Raw genomic sequence first — 26860 nt, 5'->3', positions numbered from 1 at the left:
CTTTTTCATGACTTATTTGTTCTTTTGTTTCTTTTATTATTCTCCAATTAAGCTTTTCTCTTTATCTTTCAAAATTCCATTATATTTTCTTTCACATTTAGCGTTTCCATTATATTTTATTGCACTTCAATTTATCATTCTTTTCCAAATATTCTTTTTCCACGGAGTTTCTCAATATTTCGTTATTATGGTTTTATTCTTTCGTCACATTTTTCTTATTTAATGCATGAAAATTCTTACTTTCTGTTTTTCCTTGCGTCTTTATTGGAGTTTTTGGTCAATTACAATTTTCATTTTGTTTGGAAGACTGAGCAACATTTCTGTATTCAATGTTAAGCAACTTTTCATTATTACATTGTAGTTTTCTTGTTTCGCTTTCACTAATCCTCTCTTTCTGCTGTTTACTGATACATTCCACGTCTCTTTTCTACCATTACGATCCTTTTGAGTGTCCAAGAAGAATTTAACCCCTTCCATACCATGACGCGTTTCCATATTCATTCTGCTTACTATTTGGTGATTTAACACAACTTCAGAGACTCATGTTGGGGGATTGAAATAGTGAAGACTGGCCACTAATCTTCTGACCTCCATAGAACCTTCCAAATGTCATTAAAATAGTCTAATCGTACACAAATCTCAAGATAAAAATGTGTCGCAGTGTTTGAAGAATTTAATAACAATTTCTTTATTTAACGTCACACAAATTCGTATCCATTTTTGATTTATTCTTTATATGAACTTTTTTTTTCCCCCATTGAGTCTAAATTCCCTTCACTTATCAGTTTTTATCTTCCTCTTTATCCGCCGCCACTTATCTTCTTTATCCTCAACATGGCGCACAATTTTACTGCCTTTTAATTTCTCTTGACGGTTCGCTGATGTACTCTTTTATTTTTTGCTTGGGGCCGCTTTGCACAATTGCTCTCAGGCTTATGGAGGCTTGGTGCGTTAGAGTCTCGTTTGATCTCTGCACTGCTCCCTCCAATATCCCTTTTATCCCGCCGCCTCCATCCTCCTCCTCCCTCCAATCACTTATTCTTCTATTTGCACATTCGAGGAAAAAAATTATCCTTTCCTTTTGTAGCTGTGGGTCTTGCATACATATCTATTTCCATTTCGTTTCATTTAGTTATTATATTTATTCAATCATTCTTTCTCTCTCTCTCTCTCTCTCTCTCTGATTCGTGTTATTTCATTCTTTCCTTCTATTCGTTTCTCTTCATTTCTCACTATTTGTCCTTCTCTTCCTCCATTTCTTCTCTCTTACTCTATGTTATCTGTGTTTATTCTTCCCTCCTTCCTTCTTCTTATTCAACGATTCTCTGTCCTATTTGTCCTTTCTCTGATTCTCCTCCTTTATCAATTACTATCTCCTTATCCTCCATCCTTATCCTTGTCTTCAGTGTCTCGTTGTTCGCTTCCCCCTATGCCTTTCCTTATCTTTCTGCCTTCATATGCTGTCAAACCTATCTTTTTCTTCTCTCCTCCTCTTTCGTTTCTCCTTTTTTTCACCTGACTCTCTTTGTATTCTCCCTCTTCGTTTCCTCCATCCCTTCTCCTTGCTTCTCCTTTCCTCCTCCCTCTTCCTGCCTATCCTGCTTCATTTCTTTGCCTTCCTTCGCGTCTGCTCGCATTGGAAAAAGAAATGGAAAAATAAACACATCGCGTTCTCTCGACACATTCTGCATTTTGTCATGTCTTGTATTTTGAATCTGTCTCCTGCCATTATACAGTTTCTCTCTTTCTCTCTATCTCTGTCTCTCTCTCTCTCTGCTTGGTAACACTCTACCGACCACTAAACTTCTCTGTCTGTTTGCCTCACTCTCTGTCGCTTTGTTTGTTTGTCTGTCTTTCTGTTTGTTTGTGCAAGTCTGTCTCTCTCTCTCTCTCTCTCTCTCTCTCTCTCTCTCTCTCTCTCTCTCTCTCTCAGCGACAGGAAGATGAAAGGCAGAGGACACAAGTGCTCACAGCAAATATTACATTTAAAAGTATTTTTGTTAATTATTCATAGTTTAATTACGATGCTATTACAAATATGATGATGCGATGAAATATATTTTTCTGCCTGCTTATTATCATTACTTTTTTTTTTATTAATAATTTGTGAGGGGCAGCTTTTGTACAGCAGTGTGTATGATATCAAAAGATCTGCCAAAAAGTTGAAATGACTCTAATGGTTTAAAAAAAAAAAATTGTTTATGAAGAAGCAAAAGTTGAGAATATCTAAAAAAAAAAAAAAATAAAATAAAAAGGAAAATGTATAATGCGATATGATTGTACTCAAGTTTCAATTACAAAGTTATAAATAAATTAGGCAAAGCAAATTGATGTCGTCCTTCTAATTGCTTTAATGAGCTTTACTTTGTTCTTTTGTTATATATATATATTTCATCTTTTATTCGTTTAAGCTATTTCTCGCTTCCTTTCCAGTTCTGGTAGTAGTAGTAGTGGTAGCAATGGTAGCAGTAGTAGTAGTGGTGGTGGTGGTGGTGGTGGTGGTGGCAGCAGCAGTAGTAGTAGTAGTAGTAGTAGTAGTAGTAGTAGTAGTAGTAGTAGTGTGTGTGTGTGTGTGTGTGTGTGTGTGTGTGTGTGTGTGTGTGTGTGTGTGTGTGTGTGTGTGTGTGTGTGTGTGTTCACTTGATGTTACTCCTGTACGGTAACAAACAAAGCACACACTCAAGTCAATCAATCTCTCTCTCTCTCTCTCTCTCTCTCTCTCCACTGAAGCAGAATAAGGAAAAAGGTCCCCAAATAAGGCATGATACAATTTAGCACACTGAAAACAAGAGGGAAAAACATGATGAATATTTCGCCCCGTGTTATTGTTAGTCTGAACGTGTTGTCTTTCTTCTCCTGTGCCTGTGACCTAAGCTGACCTGGCATGACCCGGCGTGACCTTTCGTAATCAGCGTGGCCTGCTTTCCTGGTTCTCCTCCTGATCTGACCTCGCTTAGCCTCCGTCCCTTGTGGCTTCTTCCTCCCCCCTCCTCCTCCTCCTCCTGCTTATTCTTTTTTGGTTTGTTTCTCGTTTTCTTTGCAATATTCTCGTTTTCCTATTTTTTTTTTTTTTTTTACGCGAATTAAGGTTCATTGTTCTATTTGGGTGTTATGTTTACGTGACCTCTATGAGTGAATTATTTGGTATGTTTTCAAAGGATTATATTTTCTCGACAGATGGGATGACCTAATTTTGATACTTTTATCTTTTTTTTTTTTTTTTTTCTTATCTGTTTGGTTCTCAGTGGGAGCAAACTCAAAGATACACGTGGGATTAGGTTATTGACACACTCACTCTCTCTCTCTCTCTCTCTCTCTCTCTCTCTCTCTCTCTCTCTCTCTCTCACAAACACACGCACACATGACTTTTATTTGCCTCACGAATTCCTGAAAAGGTTTGCTCATGGAGAAAAGATTATCGGGGCCGCGCAACCCTCGGGACGGCAGGTACGAGAGGTGGAAAGAGGTGTACTCGGAGAAAACAGGTGAAGCTTCCCTCTCCTCCCTCTCCCTTCCTCCTCTGCCCCCTCCTTTTTGTGACGCGTCGGAGGTCAAAATAGTTACCGGTGAACCCTATCCAAGTTCCCCTGGGCGACACCTTATTCATGTGACACCTGATGCTACGCCTTGATTTCCTCCGTGTGTGTTTGTGTGTGTGTGTGTGGCATTGGCTATAATGTTTCACTGATTTCGTAGCGTGCCTGCATGTGTGTTTCGCCCAAGTATTCCTGTCGCCGCCACAAGCGTCAACACGGGATCAATCTCATCAGCGCATATTTTGTCACCTCGTGTGTGGCTCGCGCCGACAGATGCTCCTGCTACCTTTGCATTCCGTCCACTACCACCACCAATGCCACTTGCGGTTTTCCTTCCTTTTCATCAGGTGCGCCGCGTGGCTGGCTTAAAATAGTGTTTGTTTTCTCCTCTAATGCAATTTCACTCTCAAACTATTACCTCTTGTCTGTTTCGCTATCTATTATCCACGTCTGCCGCCCGCCTATTCTGGCACAGCCGCGACCTGGCGGGCCCAGAGCCAGCGTCCAAACACATGCAATTTAGATGGGCCAGAACCACCCAGGAGGGAGCTGCTCCTCACTCATAAGGATTTAATTGACAATTTCGTGTTGGGATTTCGCTCGAGAATCAGATGCTGCTTCCTCCCTCTCCCCTGTCCTGGCCTGGTGTCTCCTCCTCCCTCTCGCTCCTCGTGGCCTCCCAGATCACAATTCCCTTCCTGACCTCAGTACACATTTTTTCGTCCGCACTCTTTCCATTGTCCTAATTTTTAACTCCCGCATTGTGAACAAGTTGATCTATTCCCCGTCGCCTGGTGGGTCCCTCAGCCTCGCCACCAACACTTCGCACCGCTGCAACATTCCACCGTCAAACATTATTCTGTTTTCCCGCCAGTATTATGATAGTCTACCTCAAACCAAATGTCACTACCTCCCGCTCCCTGCCTCCCTACTTCCCTCCCTCGTGGATATAATCTGACTTTGAGTGATTAGTGGATATCCCGATAAACACAAACACCATGACCACGAAAATTAACACCTTTCCGATACACTCCAGTCCAGGATGCCCCAAACATTTACCCGTGGCCGCAACAACAACCACCCAAAGGGAGAAAGAAAGCGATAAATACTGAAAGAAAAACACGGTATCGGAAAACAATAATTATAACCGAGGAAACCTATTAATGCTACGAGGACTTGGAGAAAGGTGAGGCGCGAAGTATTAAGAGAGTATGGCAATCAGCGAGTGAGGAGCGAGGGGCCGGCCAGTAGAGGATCCTGGTTGAGGGAGGCGAGGTATAAGGCGAGGCGAGGCGAAGCGAGGCGAAGCGAGGCGAAGCTAAGCGAGGACAGCGGCGGTGGACGAGAGAGATCCATTAGGAAAATAGCTTTTGTAGGGTGTTGGAAAGGGATTGGAGGCACAGGTATTTAGGGGATCCTCTCCATAGTAATTATAAGTCAACATGAGGCGTATGGGCGTGCTTCAGTGTAGGGAGGGGCGGGTGGTGAAGCGAGGGAGAAAGACAGACGGGGAGGAGAATAGAGCTTTGAGACAAGAGAAGGGCAAGTGATGAGAAGGAAGAGATGAAACGGACGGAGAATGAGACAGGAGAATGGACAGAATGAAGAGGAATAACGGCGAGAGGATAAGAGACGGGAGGAAGAGGAGGAGGAGTAAGAGAAATAAGGAGAGGTAGTGTGGCAGTGATGAAAGGAGGAAGAAAAGAGACAGACAGGAAGAATAAGTGTTTGAGACAGGAAGACATGATAAAAGGGGAAGTAAAGAGACAGGATGAAAATGTGATTATAGAAAACGGGAGGAAGAGTCATACGAAGGAGAGAGATGAAGGAGAGACAGAAGAAGATGGACGGAGAATGAAATAGACTGATAGAGAAGGAGATAAAAAGGAGGGGAGGAAATAGGAGTGAGAAGAGAGAGAAACGTAAGGAAATGGAAGAATGAGACAGAGGAGGGGCGAGAAGGAGAGAGACGCTGAGAAAGAGGTTTGAAGGAGGAGGAGGAGGAGGAGGAGGAGGAGGAGGAGGAGGAGGAGGAATAAGTGAAAAGACGAAGAAAGACATAACGGAGAAGAACACGGCGAAAGTGGATGAGAATGGAATGAAGAGGGAGAGGGAAAGACAGGAGGATGAAAGGAGGAGGAGAAAGCAAAGAGGAAAAGGTAAAGTGGCAGATGGAAGGAAAGAAAAAAAAAGAGAGAAGGGAGGAAGAGAAAGAAGACTGAACGAAGAAAACAAAATAATACAGAAGAGCTTAAAGTTGCCGCTAAGAGAAAACGGAGCGAAGATAAGACAGAAGAGAAAAGAAGAGCAGAGATGAACAGGGAGAACTCAAATTAGAATACAGATTACAATAAGAAAATGAAACGGCGGAGGGTAACGAAAGAATAGAATAAGATAATAAATGAAGAAAAATATTGCAAGGAAAGGAATAGAATATAAGAATAAAGAAATGTTAAAGAAGAATTGTGGAGTTAGAACGAAAACCAGATAAATAGGAAAAAAAAAATAGGAAGGAGAAGAATAGGAAGTAAAAGATCAGAAAAAAAATGAAAACTAAGAGAATAAGAATAATTTGAGGAAAGGAAGGAAAATAAAACAAAGAGAGAAGGAGAAAAAAAAATATAGAGATAAAGAAAGGAAGAACCGTAGAAAAATAATCCGAACGAACAAGGGAAAACAACATAAAGAGAAGAAAAATATGAAAGACACAGAAGAGGAAAATATAAAAGAAACACGAAAACCACAACAAAAATCAAAATAATCTGAATAAACAAAGAAAAACTAAAAAAAAAAAACAAGGAAGAAGGAAAAGGTGAATGAATGAATGAATGAAGGAAGGAATAAAGGAAGGAGGGAAGAGAGAAAAAGGAAGAGAGGAAGGAAGGAAGGAAGGAAAAGGCAATAAAAGGAAAGTTAAGGAAGAAAGAAAGAAAGAAAGGAAGGAAACAAAGAAAAAAATAAAGAAAGGCAGGAAGAAAGGAAGGAAGGAAGAGAGGTGAAGGAAGACAGGAAGGAAGAGAGAGATGCAAACGAACAACCCTCGTCTCCTCGTCCAGCCAGCCAGCGAAGTGTTTGATCACAGCCACGTGCCGGAGTCTCGCTGGGTCGATATTTGGATCTATATGGTTACGTAATGGAAACAAAACATCACATCTTACGCGCCAACCTAAGAGACAAGCAAACAAATGAATATCACCAGCTGGAGAGAGAGAGAGAGAGAGAGAGAGAGAGAGAGAGAGAGAGAGAGAGAGAGAGAGAGACGAATGAAAGGAAGATAATGAAGGAAGCTAGAAAGGATAAGGAAAATAAGGATAAATAGAGAAATAATAGAAAAAAGGATAGATGGAGAAGGAGAAAAAGATGGAATAGAAGGACATAAAAAAAGAGAAAAGGAAAATAAGAGAAAAAAAAGAGATGGAAGGAAAAAAGCAAAATTTCCTGACTGTAATGGAAAGGAATAAACACACACACAGAGAGAGAGAGAGAGAGAGAGAGAGAGAGAGAGAGAGAGAGAGAGAGAGAGAGAGAGAGAGAGAGAGAGAGAGAGAGAGAGAGAGAGAGAGAGAGAGAGAGAGAGAGGACGCGAAAACTCCCCCGCCTGGCCACTAACACATCACAACATGGGCTGGTTTTCTCAAGGGGCAGGAAAATATAAGTGAAACAAAGCAGGAGAAGAATCGGAGAGGTTAGGTTAGGTTAGGGGCGGGTGGCTGGAAGGCAGGAGGCTCTTGGGTAAACAGGGGCGGCTCCCAGAAAAACAGTCGGCCTCCTTCTGGTCCAGCGTGCCGTCTCTCCGCCCCATTGCCGCTGTCTCGTCGCCCATCGTGTTTGCTCTCGCTTAATTTCTCCCAGAGTGTGACGGAATGACTCGAGAAATTGGATATTGACTTCATTCCTCCTATTTTTCACTGCCACTCAAGCTGTACATGTTGTAAGTTGAGTTTCAGTGAAGAGATTAGTTTTTCCGCGACCTCTTAACTTCCATTGTGCTTTTTAGTTCCTGACTCCAGAAATTGGATATTGCCTGCTTTCCTCCTATTTTTCACTGGAGCTGTACACGTTCTAAGTCGAGTTTCAGTGAAGGGAAGATTAGTTTCTCTCGACCTCTTATCACCCACCGTGCACGTTTACTCTTGTTTAATTTCTCCAGAGTGACGGAATGACACGATAAATTGGATATTGCCTGCTTTCCTCCTATTTTTCACTGGAGCTCTACACATTCTAAGTCGAGTTTCAGTGAAGGGAAGATTAGCTTCTCTCGACCTCTTATCGCCCACCGTGCACGTTTACTCTTGTTTAATTTCTCCCAGAGTGACGGAATGACATGAGAAATTGGACATTGCCTGCTTTCCTTCCATTTTTCACGGCTACTTGGGATGTACATCATTTAATTCGAGCTTCAATGGAGGAAGGATTAGTTTTTCTCGACCTCTTATCTTCCACTGTGCTGTTTGATTTCTTCTCGAGGGTGACGGAATGATTCGAGAAATTGGACATAAGCTTCTTTCCTCCTATTTTTCACTGCCACTCAAGCTGTACATGTTCTAAGTCGAGTTTCAGTGAAGGAAAGATTAGTTTTTCTTGACCTCTTATCTTCCACTGTGCTGTTTGATTCCTGACTCGAGAAATTGGACATAAGCTTCATTCCTCCAATTTTTCACAGCCACTGAAGCTGTACATGTTCGAGCTTCAGTGGAAAGAAGATTAATTTCTTCCTCAACCTCTTGGCTCATATGCTCAAAAATTTCTGTGCTTCACCTCCACTATTTCAAAAGACCTTATTTTAAATTTCAACGAATTTTTTAAGGTGTTTTTTCGTTTCTAGAGGCAAACTGTATTACTAACCGGAGAAACACTCTTGAAAATCTCTCTAATCATCTCTGTGGCCTTGGAAATAGTCTTGATGAGAGAGCAAAATGTTTCTGAATATGGACACTTATTTTCCACTGTGGATGTGTACTTTGGCTTAATTTCTCCCAAAGTATGACGGAATGACACGAAGAATTGGATACTGCCTGCTTTCCTCCTATACTCTTCACTTCCATTGGAGCTGTTTATGTTCTAATTCGAGTTTTAGTGGCGGGAAGATTAATCTATTTCATTTCTTATTTTCTTATCCTCCAGTGTGCACGTTCACTCTTATTCAATTTCTCCCAGAGTGACGGAATGACTCGAGAAACTGCATACTGCCTGTTCATGTTCGAGTTTCAGTGAACAGATTAATTTTTTGACCTCTTATCGCCCCCCCCACTGTACATGTTTACTCTCGTTAAGTTTCTCCCAGAGTGTAACGGAAGCACTCAAGAAATCAGATATTGTAATTTTCGTCGTACTTTCAACCTCCATTGGAACAGTACGTGGTCTGAGTTGAGTTTCATATGAGGGAAGGTGATTTCTTGACCTCTAACTCATTTTGTGTCTGATGTTCACTTAATTTCTCCCACAGTGTGACAGGACGACTCAAAACACTGAATCTGAGTTTTCTTTTTCCTCGTTTTGTTTCATCTTCATTGGAACTGAACACCTTAATTCGCGTTTCAGGGAAGGCAAGTGATTTCTCGACTCCTAATCGTTCTTGTGTTCATTTAACTAGTTTTGGAGTATATTGGAATGACTCGAAAAACTGGATCTGCACCTTCTTCCTTAAATGTGAATGGCCAAGATCGAGTTTTAGGCGAGGGATGTGATTTCGTGATCCCTAATTCTTGTTTCTCTTGTTTCACTCAGTCTACGCTCTGCTTAACACGAGTTCCCCTGGTCGAGTCCTAGTCAGCCTTGGGTACGTTTGCGGGTTCACTGGCCGTCTTGGTACTTTCTTGGGTGTCCAGGCATTCATTTAGCAGCACCAGACGCACGTACTTATAAATCTAGCTTTAATAGCAGTGGGGCCGCGAGGATGCGTATCTGGGCGATGGTGTAAGTGTGTTATGGAGGTGCGAGCCATGTAAAGCGAGTCATTAACTGAGAGACAAGTAATTAACTGTCCCTTTACGGCGGCCCGGCCAGTACCGCCCCAGATGGAGACACAAAAGAGAAAAATAAAGCTTTCCGTTTCGCCTTTTATAATTAGGTTGGTGGGGAGCCCCGCAATTGAGGGAGGCGCGGCGCAGGGCAGACCGGCAGGCAAGCTGGCTGGCAGGAAGGTAGGGCGGGGATGGCCTGCCTCGCCTCCCGCCGGAACTGCACTCCATAAACCTCGCCATTTTCAAGAAGCAGTCATACTCGTAGGTTAGAAGACCGTTAACGTCAAGGACAAAATTTAGATAATATATTACTATAATTCCGAGGCAGTAATGTCCAAATTAGGGCAACGCAAACCTTGTCAAGATTTTCCTATGCAATTATCGGAAATGAGTTTTCCAAACATTTGTTTTGGGTAACTGCTTTTGTGGATTATTTACTTTTTTTGTTCTGTTTTGCTGCGGCTGACACAGGACTTGCTGCGACGGGCACGGCGAGGTAATGGCTCTGATGAATCACACACAAGACATTTACATAAAGGATTCAAGTAATCGTCACCTGACTGCCTCAACACTGCCATAAACCTTGCAAATAATCGCACGCCGCCGCGGGAGCCTCAGCACATCCCGCCACACGCCACACCACACATCAGGCCTCCTCGCCCTTAGCCTTGCAGCACGAGGGAGGGAAGGCAGCGTGGTGAGGGGCGAGCAGCGCTGCCTCCCACACACCACAACATTCATCAAGTGGAGCAGAAACACGGCGCGTCACTATTATCAGAATTGCTTCTTTCGTGAGTGTATTACAGCTGAGTCACCACAGCTTCTGTCAGGAGAAAGCATGAGGCGCTGCTGCATGCATGTGTGGGTAGTGGCATTCTGAATGGACTTTGCTGCATTGTCTTTTTAACATATGCAAGGAACTGTATAACACGGACGAGGGCAAAAAACAATACGTATGTAGTCAGTGAGAGAAAATAGTATTGACTCCTATGAAGCAAACTCCTGAGTGCAGCGTGAGAACCAGCAGACAAGTGCACAGAATTCTACAAGGAACCTTTATGACAACAGAGTCAACAGGCAGAGTATAGGCAGTGTTACTTTACCAACCCAGGAAGACGGCAAGCTCCCGGTGGCATGGGGGAGGCGGTCGAGGGAGGTTGAGGGGATGAGGGGAGAGAGGGATGAGGAGGAGGGGAGGGAGAGGAGGCGAGGGCAACATGCCTCAGAGGACCGCTGCCGAGAGGCTCAGCGGGTGATTTCAGGAAAGAGTTCACTACACTGTGTTTGACTTTAGTAAAAACTTCGAGGCTTTCCTCTTTTCTATCTGCAGTGTGTGTGTGTGTGTGTGTGTGTGTGTGTGTGTGTGTGTGTGTGTGTGTGTGTGTGTGTGTGTGTGTGTGTGTGTGTGTGTGTGTGTGTGTGTGTGTGTGTGTGTGTGTGTGTGTGTGTGTGTGTGACATCCTCCTTTCCAACACTCATCGGTGATTATAAACTTTGAGGAGAAAGAAGAAAAATATGTCGTCCCAGAAAAGACAAAACGCAACAAGCAAATATTGCAAGACACCCACAAAGAAAATAAACCAGAAAGAAAACGAAATGAAGAGAAAACTAACATTACAAGAACAACAAATGCCGCCATCACTACTACTACTACTGCTACTACTACTACTACTACCACCACTAAACTGCCAGCACCTAATCATGTTCAAGGGAGACAAAACTTAATTTATGACGGCTTTCCTATACTTCTGGTCTCCTAAGAGCTATTTAGCTGCCATACGGAGCCTCATTTCTCAAACGCCCCTTAAATTGCACCCTCGTATCCTTAACTCCGAAAAAAAACTCACTTAAACTAATGAATAAACTGGAGTCCCTACCAATAAACACACCTAAGTCGCTGAATAAATAAATGCAAACGATAAAACAAAGGCGCGTTTCGTTGAGATGATAAAATCTATAAGGATAAAGTGGAGCGGAGGCTGCGCGCAATAAACTTCCTTAGCGTCAAAGTTTTCCCTCATAAAAAGGTGAACATGGACGGCGAGGTAATCATCCGGACTGAGAATGTCCCAATAAGATGGAGGACCTGCCGGAGAGAAGCAGGGGCGGCAGGGGGAAGGAAGGAAGGAAGGAAGGGTAGCAGGGGAAGGGGAAGGGTATTGGGGTGAGCTGAATTATCCTAAGCTGTGCAATGTCACCCATAATGCTGATGAGTAAAGCATTGAAAACTGTAATCGCCTGAAGTGTTCGCCATCACGGTAATAGATCGTTGATGCAGGCTGTTCGGGGTTGCCAAGTCTGCTTACACCCACTCATCCGAACCCACATCCACATCCGAGTCCCGTAACCGTATCCGAACTCCCATCCAGCCAGCCATCCGCGGCCTCAGTGGCTTGACCGTCCAGGATTTAATCAAGGAATTGGAGCCGCGCGTATCCGAGCACGAATATACTGCAGGTTAATATTTTTGCGTTAACACGAGTGAGCAAAAAACACGAACATTCGCAGGCAATCTGTCGGTGTTTGGGATGATGGGGGTGGCGAGTGGCCTTGGGGATCTGGGGGGACGGGGAGGGGAAGGGGCGGCAGTAGTGGCGGTGTGGTGGTGAGTGTGGCCGTGTACAAGTCAATGGTGGTGGTGTGTGCGGGGCAACCTGTACATGTACGACCTCAATACGACACGCTACGGTACGACTGGCTGACGCTCCACCACCACCACCACCAGGCAGGGAAGGGAAAATCTCACCTGTCCCTCTCTCTCCCGTAAGGCCCACTCCATCAACCTCCCAGCGCCACAACTCAGCCTTAAGGCCCATCCCCTTTAGGTGCACTATGGCCTTCCTCGCCCATGCATTTAGGGGCTTCATCAGGCCGGGTCGCGCGCTCTTCTGGGTGCTGTTTGAGGCCTCTGGAGGGTGATTGGAGAAGGCCCATCAGGAGAAGATTAATACGTCTTTAGGCTTGTGGCGCTTTGCTTTGTTCCTCTCTCCAGTTCTCCATGTAAGTTCTCCCTTCCACTCTCTCTGTTGTGGCTCATCTCGCCGACCTGCAGCTTCCCCGCCACTTGTTTCCCGGTTCCCCAGGTTTTTAAGGGGGAATACTGCCTACCGCCGTGACTGACACCGCGGGGGTAATGTTGCCTCAGCCGCGTGTGTCTGACGTGATCGATACTTAAGAGCGAGATTTCCAGCAGCAGCATAACTCACGCCTCCTCCAGTGTAATGCTCGTATACCAAGACGCGAAGTGGCCGCTTTACATAACGCGCTTGAAAGTAGGAAGTTTACCTTGATCAGTTTATACGTCGAGAATGTAAAAAAATATCCTGAGATGCGCCATGAATCTGATGCCACACTGCACTCATCATCTCGTCTAGACAAATCACCTTCATAAAACAAGAGCATGAGGGTCTTTGCTCGTCCAGTCACCTCCATGACACGCATCACCTCACTTTCCCAAGGCCATCAAGAGGGAGAGAACTGGAATAGAACTTTTGAGGGACACTGAGGTGGTGGTGGTGGAAGGAAGTGAGTGGTTGGGGTTGCGGTGGAAGGGTGGACTCATAAACACTTCAGCTCAATCAGAGTCCAGCAAGCAGTGAGTGAGTGAGGCGGTGAGTCAACAGGCTGGTTAGAGCGACATTTGCAAGTGGCGAGTGGGCGGCGGTGCTACGGAGTGTTAAAGGTGCCGCCTCACACTCCGCCGTCCTTCCCTTCTCCCTCACTCACTCCACCACCTTACACACACGCTCACTCTCACACACACATACACACACGCACACGCACACGCACACGCACACGCACGCACAGCTTTCCGTACATTGCTGCTTCTCGCCACCTGTAGAGTGCGTACTTCACAGTTTTTTTTGTTGTTGTTTTGTTACTTCTGTTGCTCTTTTTCTCTCCTGGTAGTGTTGAAGTTTTCGTCATCCATTTCACCGTCACTATTTACTTCACTATTGCTATCCCTCACTACCAGACAGCTTCACTCTTCACCATCATCCACCATCCTTGTCACTTCATGTTTTGACTTCTCACTATTGACTCCAGCCTCGTTACTCTCGCTAGTTCCACTCCACACTATCACTACCAGAAGCACTCCTCACCATCATTCCAGTTTCACCCCCTCACTACCACCGTCAGCCTAACTTTTCACCATCACTGCGACTGCTACCCTCACTCCTCATCATTCCAAGCTTCACTCTTCCCTATTTTTGCCAGTCTCCCCCTTCACTATTACTACCAGCCTCACTCCTCACCATCACTGCCAGCCTCGTCCTCACCACTCACTCCTCACCGTCACCACCAGCCTCATCACTCACTCCTCACCACTCCTTCACCACCACCAGCCTTCCCTGCCTCGCCTACCTCGCCTGCCTCGCCTGCCTCGCCGCCTGCTCCCATTTCCACGTCGCGGCCTGGAGCAGAGGACACACTTGGTGCTCCGTCACACTATTTACCCGAGGCGGCGGGGTCGTGAGGGGGTGGGCGGGCGAGTGGGCGGGCGGGCGGACTGTGGTCGGCGGGGCCATGAATCACCCTGACGGATGGCCGGTGGGCGGACCTGTCCTGGCCGCCGGATAATTGAATTCATCCAAGCTGCCATCCACTCTGTCACATTGTTTACCACTGTTTTCCTACTTTTTGCAGTATCTGGTGGAATTAGCTCGGTGATTAATGTATTGTCATAAGCACGCGTGTAAACCAAACGCTCAAATTTTGCACTTTTATGCTATAAAGTACTTCTCTGGGCGGTGGAGACTGCTGGAGGCACACGACGCGGCGTCCCGGGAGGCAGAACTGCAAGAAATTATCGCATGTCCCTGATTTTCACGTTTTCCACGCTCGATGGCGTCTAAGTGATGAGTGCTTTGTTTACTGAAAGCTGCGCCCAGACACGTCACGCCTCCCTCCTGGGGTCGACGCCTCAGCCTCCAGTGCCCGCCGGCAGTCCCTCGCCAGAAGCCTCGCGTCCCCCACGACCCTCAGGAGTCTTCACCTGTAACATTTTGCTCAACGCTCAAAACTCATGCCAAAGCCGTTTCGATTCCCTTAGGTTAGGCTAAAAACAAATTTAATTTCACAATCAAAACTTTGGAACCGTCTCGCTGGGTCGAGACGCGCGGGGGACGAACTGGGTCATAGAACTCCCGCAACCAAAGAGTCGTGAGCACTGGCCGGCCGGGACGGCAGGACCGGTGAGTAAGTGGATCAGTACCGAGGAAAGTGGTCTAGCTGGGATTAGTGGGCCGGAGTGGACTGGTGGGATGGCATCAAGGGGTGGGCTGGCTGAGGCGCAGCACAGCTCAGTACAAGTGGGGGGAGGGTAGGGGCGGTGTTGGGAGGCCCGTCGGATGCTGCACCACGCCGAGGCCACGCTGGCTTGACAACGGGCGGCACCGCATTATTCATCACAACCTTCTCGACCACTACTCCTGATAAATAATGCACACTTTAATCTTCAATAAAAAAAGGACCTAAGGAACGGCGGTCTTGTATAAGGGAAGGCTTAGGCTCTGCTTGTACATGTGTACGTGACGGAGCCGTGGGTACTTGTCGAGGCCACGCGGCGGTGACGGGGCGGCGGTGAAAATATTACCTAACTTCCTCTCCGCTGACTGAGGGAGAAGCACAGCCAGCTCTCGAGGGGAAAGATGAGGCGCTCAGTATAGGGGAGGATGGGGATCAGGGGATGAGTCCTCAAGGGGAGCTGCGTTCTGGGCAGTCTGTGTCTAAAGGGCGACCCATTCACAGGGAGTCACGAATAGGTGGAGCAACGTTCAGGAAAGAAGCATTAAAGGGCAATTTATGAGTCACGATCATCAGAAGTCACGGTCACGGGAGTTGCATCCACGCTGTGTCACGTTCAACAGGGATGAATTCTAGAGGTACTTTAAAGAGAATCATGTTTAAGCTGAGTGGCGCTCATCGGGAGTCGCTTTTAAGCGTAAAGGCTCTGAAGGGAAGTCACGTTCATGGTGATTCACGTCCTGTGGGAATCACGTTTAAGGGAGTGCGTAACAACCAATCAACACAACTCAACCATTCTACGAGTCCCTCCATACTTAAAACTCCCATCACTGGCGATCACTGTGACCTTCAGCTCTGGCTCAGCGTGATGATCATTAGTCGCCTCCCAATGGTGCATTAATGAGGCCGTGAGCGGCGGTGCATGTCCTTGTTGAGTGGCCAGCTGTTGTGACCCGCCTGCTGCATGTACGGTGACTATATGTTTACTTTTTACTATTTCGAGTCTTAGCAGTGACTGGTGATGCATGTCCTTGTAGAGTGGGCAGCTGTTGTGACCCGCCTGCTGCATCTGATACAGATATCTACCTATCACACATTTACTTCTCATAATTTCGAGTCTAACGTATATCACTGAATTCATGTATCATATTAGGACAAATGACATCGCTATAAGGGACTCACTGTCGGATTTTACTATGGTTCCTTGTGCCACCTGAGGGCAGTCAGTGTACGGTTGAGGTTTTCGTATAAATGATGTGAGTCTGGCGTTTATAAGAATACCGGGATTTATTCTCTTATTAGTGAAATGAGAAATGCAAGGTACCAGTGGGCAAGGGTGACTGATTGTCTGATTCATATTTAGCGCCAGGACGAAAACTAAGAATAACCAGATATTGATGCTACAAGACATGGCGACACACACACACACACACACACACACACACACACACACACACACACACACACACACACACACACACAGGCAAGTTCTTAGAAGCGATTGTGATGACTGACGCTTCATGTTAGTTTTGGATGTCAAGCGCACTCGTTCGTTTCAAGGCAATCAATACTTTAGGTCGTTTCAAAACGCCATTATGGTAAGTCTGTATGATTCCCTTATAAAACGAACCTACTTTACCTAATCCGTTAGTTTCTGTCCTCTATTCGTCTATTTGCTGCTAAGGAAACTAAAAGCTCTGCGATTTCATTGCGAGCTAACCTCTTTTCAAACCTTCTTCACTCACATGACTCCCTCACTCGCATCAGCTACATTGTGTCGTCAGTTCTATTCTGTTCAATACTTGCTAACAATACTTGACTCTCTACGACTCCAGTGCGGATAAAATGTCTTCTCTAGCCATCTCCAGTCACTGCTCTCATCTGCCTGTCTATTCTAGGTCCACAAAACTGTAGTGTAACTTTCACTGCAGAGCAAATTCACAATCATCTCCACTCACTCCTGACAGCTGCCCGTATCTTCCACTTCAACAAAACTTCAGAGGTCATGTATTGAAATTTCACTATCTACGTATTTGTTCATTCTGGCGTAATGATCCTAACATATCATTACATAAGGTTCTAAAAAAGAGGTGTGGAAATTAGAATACGTAACGGGAGCCCCACTTGTCTCTAGCTCATCCCATCTTCACTCATCCCAGTATACACGCGCAGCTTCAAAGGTAAAAGTTCGGTGAAATAATAATGAAGGCCACTCAAAAGTTCATCCCGGACTGTTCGTCACCTTTCCAAGCCACACACCTCGCCGCCGCCGCCGTCACCGTGGCAAGATGGAAGCCAAGTCAAGCTTGTTCTGTCCTGCCGCAGTGACATGACTCGAGACTTAAAGATCCCCGGGAAGGGATGCAGTGTCTCGTGTCCAGCTCTTGATGAGGCTAAATACCCTAATGCCTTCAAACTAAATGTGAGTGACACTGACATAACACCTCACCCAGGAATTCCTTGTATGAAGTTAGAACACAAGACATACGTGTGTTTTTGTACATAATACTGCTACAGAGGCAATGGAGAAATGCTAAGACTTATAGTAACAATAACAAACTTGTGGAATGCAGACACTTGGTGGCGCCTCCGGTGGTCCTCTAATACTCCTGAAAACACTCAAAATCTATGTAAATACAGGGACATAAATGTTGACCTTTGGACATGCTCATAGTACAGACAAGAACAACTGTAGTACACACTCCACTTGGCAGGTGGCGGTGGGGTGGCGTGGGCCAGGGGGACCCGGCAGGGACCAGCGACAGTGTGGGTCAACAAGCAAGGGTCGACTAGGATAGCATGCAAAGCAGACATGAAGAGTGCGGCCTCGGGTTACGGGCGGCTCGTCTCCCATCTGACTTCCTCCCTCGTCCTCCTGGGCTTGTCTCAGCCTCTGTCCCACCCGTCAGTGTGCCGCCGTCCTCCGGCAGGCAGTGTTCAGGACGGCCTCATGTTGGCTCTCAATCCCCATTGACTGAGTCTTTCCTCACTGTTGCTGTCCCTTCCCCGCTGCCTCCCTCCTCCAGCCCTCCTGCATGGCCATCCTGCCAGCTGGCGTCAACTCTCCTTCTCCTCCTCTGTTCCGTCTTTTTTTTTTTATGCTGGTTGATCGTGCTGCTTCCTACCTTTACTGGCGCCATCCGGCCCCCTCAGTATGGTGCATTCCTCAATGTTCCCGTAGGGTTGGAAGAGCTGCCGTACATCCTCTTCTGTCTGTTGTTTACTTAGCATGCCCACGAACAGTTTCCTGTCCTCTGAAATGACGAGAGGAACTCTGTTGTAGTCCTTCTTCAGGCGCTGTGGCATTGCATGTTATGTATTATATTTATTGTTTTGCCTGTCCGGCTCCAGCTCGAGGTTGGTCTATGTTAGGAAAGTGAACACAATTACTGGATGAGAGGGAACCATCGGCCGCATGACCGCCCTCGTCAGCACCTTCAAGTGTTGCACTCGTCACCAGGACGTCGCGCCGCTATTCTAGACTCAGGTTCCTTGAAAATCGATTTCATAATCAGTTAAAACTACATCAAATTACCAAATTTCTGTAACGTGGTGGTAGTGACGCGGAGAAGAGGATATAGCAGCTCTTTTTGAGTGTTGGGGCGACACACGAGATTCACACAGAAAGACATGACTGACTCAAAGCTAGTGAGAAAAATTTCTTACAACTTCCTGTTTTTTTTTTTTTTTTTTTTTTTTTTAGCAAATTTCTTGGGTAATCTGTGTGAATGCGGAGGTCAGACTGCGAGGATAAAACGTCTGTATTCCAAGTTCAGAAAAATCACATCTATGATCCAAAACAGTGAAAAGATAAAAACAAAAACATGAGGTTTGGACAAAAATGAGCTCCGTGGAGGAACAGCAACAACTCTTCAGGGTAAAAAGAAGAGTCAAAATATAAAATGCCAATCACGTCCAGAACAAAAAAACGTGGGGCGTAAGTTTGGGAGTGAACGGAGTGAACACGTGGGAGGGTGAGGGTGCCACAAAAATGGGTGGGGGCCGGGAGGGGGTGAGCCTTGGGGAGGGGGAGTCCCAAGCAGCCGCGGGACACTTCTACTACGCCTCAATATTTGTGTGTGTGTGTGTGTGTGTGTGTGTGTGTGTGTGTGTGTGTGTGTGTGAACATGCCAAAGTGTGTATATATATATATATATATATATATATATATATATATATATATATATATATATATATATATATATATATATATATATATATATATATATATATAGGCTACAAAAAGCCAGAGTCTAAAGAGAGAGAGAGAGAGAGAGAGAGAGAGAGAGAGAGAGAGAGAGAGAGAGAGAGAGAGAGAGAGAGAGAGAGAGAGAGAGCTGCCGCAACCTTGGCATTCAAGTCCTCGTTAGTTAATTGTCAGTAATGGATGCATAATTTTAATAATGTAGTTATGTTATCATGACTGTCATTGTTGTTGTTACGATTCTGCGTTACAAGGAACGGTTGGGACCCCACAGAGCGTGGTGGTCGCCAGGAGGCCCAGTGGCCAGCAGCGGGGTCACCGCGGGGACTGGGAACAGCACGGGGCGCTCCGCCCCAGCCTGCCCTGGGGGAAGGGCGAGGTGAGTCAGCAATGACTTTAATTCATCACAGCCGCGGCCGTTGACAAATTATTCAGTCATTGGTGCTCCTCTCCGGCCAGGCTGTGGTGGGGCGCCGCGCCAGCACGCTCCATGGTGTCCTGCTGGTGACCTGCTGGCCGAGGCTCCCATCCGCTACAGTAACACCTCCAGTAACAACAACTGTGATAATTTATTGTCATCATTATCATTATTGTCAACAGCATCGTAATTACTCATTACTGTGTTCATTTGTAACAAAGCTTTAGTTATTGTTTTGCATAAACAAATTACTGCAATGATGTGCTGAGGTAGTGACTGGGATGCGTGGAGAATGCAGGCTGATTGGGGCGGGGCCAGGCGGGGCGGGGCGGGGCGGGGCGAGAGTAGCGCCCCGCCCTATCCGCGCCTCTGCTTGACTCTCAACATGGGAGCAAGTGTGTGTCAGTATATATATATATATATATATATATATATATATATATATATATATATATATATATATATATATATATATATATAGTACAGGAGAGAGAAGACCCACAAAAGGACGGTTATCTTCATTATATCCACTTCACAACGTTTCGGGAAAGTACATATCCCATCTTCATGTAATTTCCCGAAACGTTGTGAAGTGGATATAATGAAGATAACCGTCCTTTGTGATCTCTCTCCTGTACCGTGTACGCTATAGACGCCCTGTTTTTCAAGTCATATATATATATATATATATATATATATATATATATATATATATATATATATATATATATATATATATATATATATATATATATATATATATATATATATATATATATATTCAGTTGGGTGTGTTATGTGCATAATGTTGATGATTGTTGTTATTGTTAAGTGTTGTTGTTGGTGTTGTTGGTGGCGGTGGTGTGGAGTGCCCGGTACGGCGGCTGCGGGAGGCTCAGGCTGTGTGAGGCAGGAGGGACAACAGTGCCGAGGGCAACAGGCTGCTGCTTTGTCGCGTCATCAAGGTTACTCTACAAGCAGCCAGACACACTGAAGGGCCGCTGTGGTTGTTAGTGCTGAGTGTTTGGTTCTAAATCTTGGAATACAGTCTGGTGAACATGTCACATCACGAGAGAATACAACATCGATAGGTCAAGATTCAACTACACCACCACGCCACAGAGTTGCATTGGTAGCCTCGCCCGCCCGTCCACAAGCTTCATTATTGTCACCTTAACACTGACACAACACACATCCTGCCCGGAGGCTTCTGAGGGACACTGATTAGCTCCCCACCAGGCAGCTCGAGCCGTCACAAGGCAGGCGGCAGCCGGCCTGGTGACGGTCTCGAGGGGGGTGGCGTGCCTGGCGGGCCTTGTGGACGGCTGAGCGGGCCTAGTAATGTTACTAGACAGCTACTGTTCTCTAAAATGTGTGGAATACTTCAGTAAACAACAGGGATATTGTAGATACATTAAGCTTAGCCACAGACAAGAGAATGCAAGGCGACACACAAATGGAAAATGGTCCCAGAAAATTTACCTGTCGAGGACTTTTTTATTACCACCCCAGAGACCTGCAGTGCTGTGACTCACCGGCGGGGTGGGGGTGGGGGGTTCTGTGCCTCTGTGGCTCTGTGCCGCTCTGACTGGCTCTGCCTCACCCTGACTCACTGGCTACAGAGGCAGGGCTGTTCTATGGTACACTCTCACACCTACGGTACAGTCTTTACCTGGGCACTCGGTGGTACCTGTCATGAGGACACCGACACATGGCTACAGGCACTGGCACAGCAGCTACACATGGCACTGTCTCCATGGCTGCTGTGTCGCTAACAAAGGGAGGGGGGGAGGGGGAGAAAGGCAATATATTCTGAAATAAAAATAATCGTATATGGGGGACAGGGTACGATTTTATAATTACCTTTGCATCATGTACACTCTAAAAATTGTTAAAAGTATAAATTGAAATAAATGGCAGACTCTTTGCGCGTGCGTGTTGTTTGTGACAGGGAGAGAGAGAGAGAGAGAGAGAGAGAGAGAGAGAGAGAGAGAGAGAGAGAGAGAGAGAGAGAGAGAGAGAGAGAGAGAGAGAGAGAGAGAGAGAGAGAGAGAGAGAGAGAGAGAGAGAGAGAGAGAGAGAGAGAGAGAGAGAGAGAGAGAGAGAGAGAGAGATTTTCATTTCGGATATTGTAAACTATTAAAAATGGCAAAACAGAAATCAAGGATACTGTCATAATAACAACAATAATAGCTATAATAAAAATGATTATAATAATAATAATAATAATAATAATAATAATAATAATAATAACAATAATACCAAATATAATAATAACAATAATAATAATAATAATAATAATAATAATAATAATAATAATAATAATAATAATAATAATAATAATAATAAATTAGGAAACAACAATAGAAATGAAAATAACAATAGAGATGAACTAATACGTAATAACAACAAAAGCGCAAAACTTCGCAAAAAAAATTCCAAAATTTCCAAGAAAACTGCCGCTAACAAAATCTTGAATCGCGTAACTTTCCCATGCACAAAATTTCGAAAGAAAGAGAGAGAGAGAGAGAGAGAGAGAGAGAGAGAGAGAGAGAGAGAGAGAGAGAGAGAGAGAGAGAGAGAGAGAGAGAGAGAGAGAGAGAGAGAGCAACATAAAGCAAAATAAGATAAAGCACCATAACCATATAAAGACGTAGATTAAATAACACGAGTTTCGGTTCTCAAGAGGTCAGGATTCCTTCAACAACGTCTGACAGGTGGACTGGAAGGTAAACTGACAGACACGGTATAATTTTGATGCTAGAGGTGGAAATTAACTGCCTAGATCCTCAGAGACAGACGAAATGCTCCTACCAGTCAGAGTTTTGCTGTTACTGGAGCCAATCACTGCGTCACGTACGTCCTTTGAACACTGAGGCTTGCAAACATCACCCAGCACAATGACAGCACCCACATCACAGGCTGCAGCAACAACGCCAACATCACACCAGCACCACCACCAACAGCAGCACCACCACTAGCACCATCTCTGAACACCAACACACACGCACACACACACACACGCACACACACACACACACACACACACACACACACAAACTGTTAAGAAATCACACCACACAGAACACAATCACTAATCATGGTATATATATATATTTAAAAGACACCACCACTTACACCATAGGACGTCACAACATCACTGCCGAACACCACGGAACACTATACAGGATAAAGAAAGACACACACCACGAGTGAATCCACAGAACACCACAACACTCACCATTCACAGCACATGGTTAAAAAAAAAAGGGGGAAAACAAGAACACACACCACCACCACCAAACACATCACAAAACCACCACCACCAACACCACATCACATCACAACACGAGCAGCAGGAGCAGCAGCACATAATTCACCACCACCACCACCAACACCACATGACAACACCACACCACACCACATCACGACACCACAATACGTAAGACCATATTCGGAAACACTTCTGCACACACCTCCACAACTTTCATAGGGCTCAAGATGAAGTGACAAGGGTTTTTAAGCGTGTTTTTATGCTTCCACTGACAGATTACCAAGCTTTCTACATTATTAATGAGGGAAAACACTCTTGAGAACCTGGCTTGTCATCTCTGTGGCCTTTGAAAACAGTGGTGGTGAGAGAGCAAAGCGTTTCTGAATACGGGACTTAAGAATGGTCGTCTCCATACCAAAGGGAAGAATAAGAAGAGGAACAGCTCCCTCGCGTACGATTGCAAGGGCGTGCCGCCGAGACACTTGGGTGAACCATGAGAGGGGCGCCACAGCACACCAACAGCCAAAACTGCAGCGGAATAACACCAGAGGAAGAGATTATGGTCAACTGGAAATTGTCACAGGAAGCAATACAGGAAAATAGATATACTATATTCGCATAACTGTGTGTGTGTGTGTGTGTGTGTGTGTGTGTGTGTGTGTGTGTGTGTGAGAGAGAGAGAGAGAGAGAGAGAGAGAGAGAGAGAGAGAGAGAGAGAGAGAGAGAGAGAGAGAGAGAGAGAGAGAGAGAGAGAGAGAGAGAGAGAGAGAGAGAGAGAGAATGTAAATTACACCTAGACAACAAAAATAGTTTGCAAAATACCAGAAAAATGTAGTAGATACCCAAAACAAAATAATAATAATAATAATAATAATAATAATAATAATAATAATAATAATAATAATAATAATAACAATAATAATAACAATAAACCCCAACAACAATAGAAAACAAACAACCCAACATATATGACCAACCTAACCTAACCTAACCAGAGAGAGAGAGAGAGAGAGAGAGAGAGAGAGAGAGAGAGAGAGAGAGAGAGAGAGAGAGAGAGAGAGAGAGAGAGAGAGAGAGAGAGAGAGAGAGAGAGAGAGAGCACCGTCCCCAAACAGATCATAATATATTGACGGGGTCCACGTGGAGTCCTAACACTGCTCTCTCTCACCAAAAAATGCATAGGCGCACAGGTCCGGGAGGCAGCGTGGTAGCGTGCTTGTCGGGGAGAAGAAGAATACAGGGAGGCGTGGGAGGACAGAGTAATGGGTGAGGCGAGGCATGGGAGGACAGAGTAGTGATGAGGAGAGGCGTGGGAGGACAGAGTAGTGGGTGAGGCTAGGCATGGGAGGACAGAGTAGTGGGTGAGGCGAGGCATGGGAGGACAGAGTAGTAGATGAGGAGAGGCGTGGGAGGACAGAGTAGTGGGTAGGCATGGCAGAGTAGGAGGCTAGGCATGGGAGGCGAGGCATGGGAGGACAGAGTAGTGGGTGAGGAACTGTAGTGCATGAGTCAAGATTATTGAGTAAACTGAGAGTGAATATAACAGTGAGTAAAGGAGTAGAGTGGTTCAGGGATAATATACTGTAATGCAGGAGTACAGTCAAGCTATTCTAGAGGGTGTGCTGTACGGTATGGTGAGGTGTAGATGTGTAGGGTGAAGATTTAGTGGGTGAATTATGAGGAAGCATAAAAAAAAAAAAAACTAGAAAGAAAATGGAAATGCAGGAGTATCTAAGGGGAATTTTAAGAGTGAAGTGGGATATTATGTAGCATGAGAAAGTAGAAAAAGAAAAAAAATGAAGGAATATGGAAATGCAAAGTTATATGAGGGAAATTTTATAGTGAAGCGGGATATATGAAGTATGAGATAGCAAAAACACAAGAAGGAATATGAAAATGCAAGGGTATGTGAGGGAAATTTTAAGAGTGAAGAAGGATATAATATGAGACACAAAAAAAAAAACAAGAAGAAAATGAAAATACAAGAGTACCTAAGGGGTATTCTAGAGTGAAGTGGGATACGACATTGAGCTTCAGAGTGAGAGCGAAGGGATGAAAACGATAAAGACATTAAGAGTGATTGAATATAATACGCAAGGAATCACAAGGGATAAAGAGGCGTAACGCAAGACTCACTAAGAACTGGGTACATTCGCTATCAGAAATGGGAAATCTGCTACACTCCACTACTATTTCATTAAGCATTTTCCTTTGACACTAAACTCCCCGATCTAGTGACAGTCTCATTACGAAACTTGAAAACTGACACTCGCAACAGATCGTGGAACTTGACGAAGAAGGGAAAGGAAATAGTTTTAGTAAACGCAGTGTTAGTCGCTTCTGACTACGAATACTCCCTTTAAATCGGTTTTAAGAGACTACATATATGATTGATTGACTTCAGATGTGTGTTCTCTGTTGATGATGGAGAATGCTTAACACCTTCAGTGCCATGACGCGTTTCCATATTCCTTCTGCTTATTACTTGGTGATGTATAGATTCTCTGTTGATGAGGGAGAATGCTTAACACCTTCAGTGCCATGACGTGTCTCTATATTCATTCTCCTTACTATTTGGTGATTTTATACAGCTTCAGAAACTCAGGTGGGGGATTAAAATAGTGAAGACTGTGGCCATTAATCCTCTGACCTACAATGACCCTTACTAATGTAAATTAAACGGTCTAATCGTACACAAATATCAAGGTAAATATGTGGCCCAATACTGAAAGGGTTAAGAAACTGATGCAACAATAACAAAAACAAAGGAAGTCTTACACTGTTTTTTAGTACAGCCAGTAGAAAATTATAAAAAATAAGAAGCTGAAATGTTTAATACGAGCATTGAATTATACCTGTGAAGTTCAGATGAAAACATTGGTGAAGGAGTGAGGAGGGATAGGAAATAATAATACATGATTAACTGAAGCTTATAGTTGAGTGAATTGAGACGTGAGATTAATATGAAAATGTAAAGAAAGTGATAGTATTGTAAGAGTACCTAAGGGATATTTCAAAGTGAGGCGAGGTTTAAACTGAACATGAAGTGATAAAGTAAAGGGGAAAAAATAGTAATGTTAGAAGTGGTGGTGAGTGTAAGGCACAGGAAAAAAGTAAGAGTAAAGTAGAGTAGAGTAGAGTAGAGTGGAGTGGAGTAGAGTAGAGTAGAGTAAAGTGAAGGAAAGTTAGAGCGCATTGCTGAAGTTAGAGAAAATAAAAGCTCTATCAATAATGGTAATAAAGTAACAGAGATAGAAGACTACACTTAATGGAACAGTAGATAAAGAACAAAAAAAAAAACATGGTACTGTACTAATCATACATAGAAAAACATAGTGAAATAGATGAAACACACTTGATAAACCACTATAACCCTTTCAGTACTGTAACACATTTTTACCATGTGTTTTAGGGAATGATTAGACGATTTTATTCACATTTGGAATGATCTATGAAAGTTAAAAGATCAATAGTCAGAGTCTTCACTATTCTAATCCCCACATAAGTTCCTGAAGCTGTATAGAATCACCAAATAGTAAGCAGAATAAATAAGGAAACGCATCATGGTACTGGAAAGGTTAAATAAATAGGAGTAAACGCTGTCGTGAAGCTAAGTTAAAAGTTACAGAGCATTGGTAGGCAGAGTAAGGGAGGAAATGGTGTATAGCGTGTCGGGGAGAGGCGAGAGGGAGGGAGAATATGGTAGTGATGTGCAGGAGTCAGCTTATGTACAGGTGCTCGCCGCGGCTGTGATATTAAAGATACACTAACCGATGTGAGAATGTGAGGCAGAGAGAGAGAGAGAGAGAGAGAGAGAGAGAGAGAGAGAGAGAGAGAGAGAGAGAGAGAGAGAGAGAGAGAGAGAGAGAGAGAGAGAGAGAGAGAGAGAGAGAGAGAGAGAGAGAGAGAGAGAGAGAGAGAGAGAGAGAGAGAGAGAGAATATGCATATGCACCACACACACACACACACACACACACACACACATCAAAAACAACAACAACAGCAAACCGGAGTTGAGAGAGAGAGACGAACAGAGACTCAAAGAAATGGTAATAACTTTCACCCGAGAGAGAGAGAGAGAGAGAGAGAGAGAGAGAGAGAGAGAGAGAGAGAGAGAGAGAGAGAGAGCACCAGCCATTTTTCCCCTCCTCGGAGTGAGAAACCACAGCAAAATGGAAGTAATGAAGAGCAGGAAAGAAGGACAGTGTGTGTAGGGG

At 44.6% G+C, this 26860-nt stretch overlaps 1 protein-coding gene across 35 annotated transcripts in view; it reads right to left on the bottom strand.

Annotated features, from left to right (window-relative positions):
* The window catches only part of LOC123512468 (CUGBP Elav-like family member 4), a 754341-nt gene that overhangs the window by 82916 nt on the left and 644565 nt on the right, over positions 1 to 26860 (bottom strand). For 25 of the 35 annotated variants that reach the window (XM_045268904.1, XM_045268911.1, XM_045268918.1 and 22 more), the window contains one exon: positions 17872 to 18000. The exons of 9 other annotated variants lie outside the window; for them this stretch is intronic. In XM_045268904.1, coding sequence (XP_045124839.1) covers positions 17872 to 18000 — 129 coding nt within the window. Of the gene's footprint in view, positions 1 to 17871; positions 18001 to 20850; positions 20870 to 26860 lie in introns of those variants that run through there. One more of the 35 variants, XM_045268929.1, reaches the window with a different exon arrangement.

The sequence above is a fragment of the Portunus trituberculatus genome, chromosome 33 (genome assembly GCF_017591435.1).
Source record: "Portunus trituberculatus isolate SZX2019 chromosome 33, ASM1759143v1, whole genome shotgun sequence".
NCBI lineage: Eukaryota > Metazoa > Arthropoda > Malacostraca > Decapoda > Portunidae > Portunus > Portunus trituberculatus.
The sequence above is the reverse complement of the archived record's forward strand: the minus strand, read 5'-3'. Positions and strand labels throughout refer to the sequence as shown.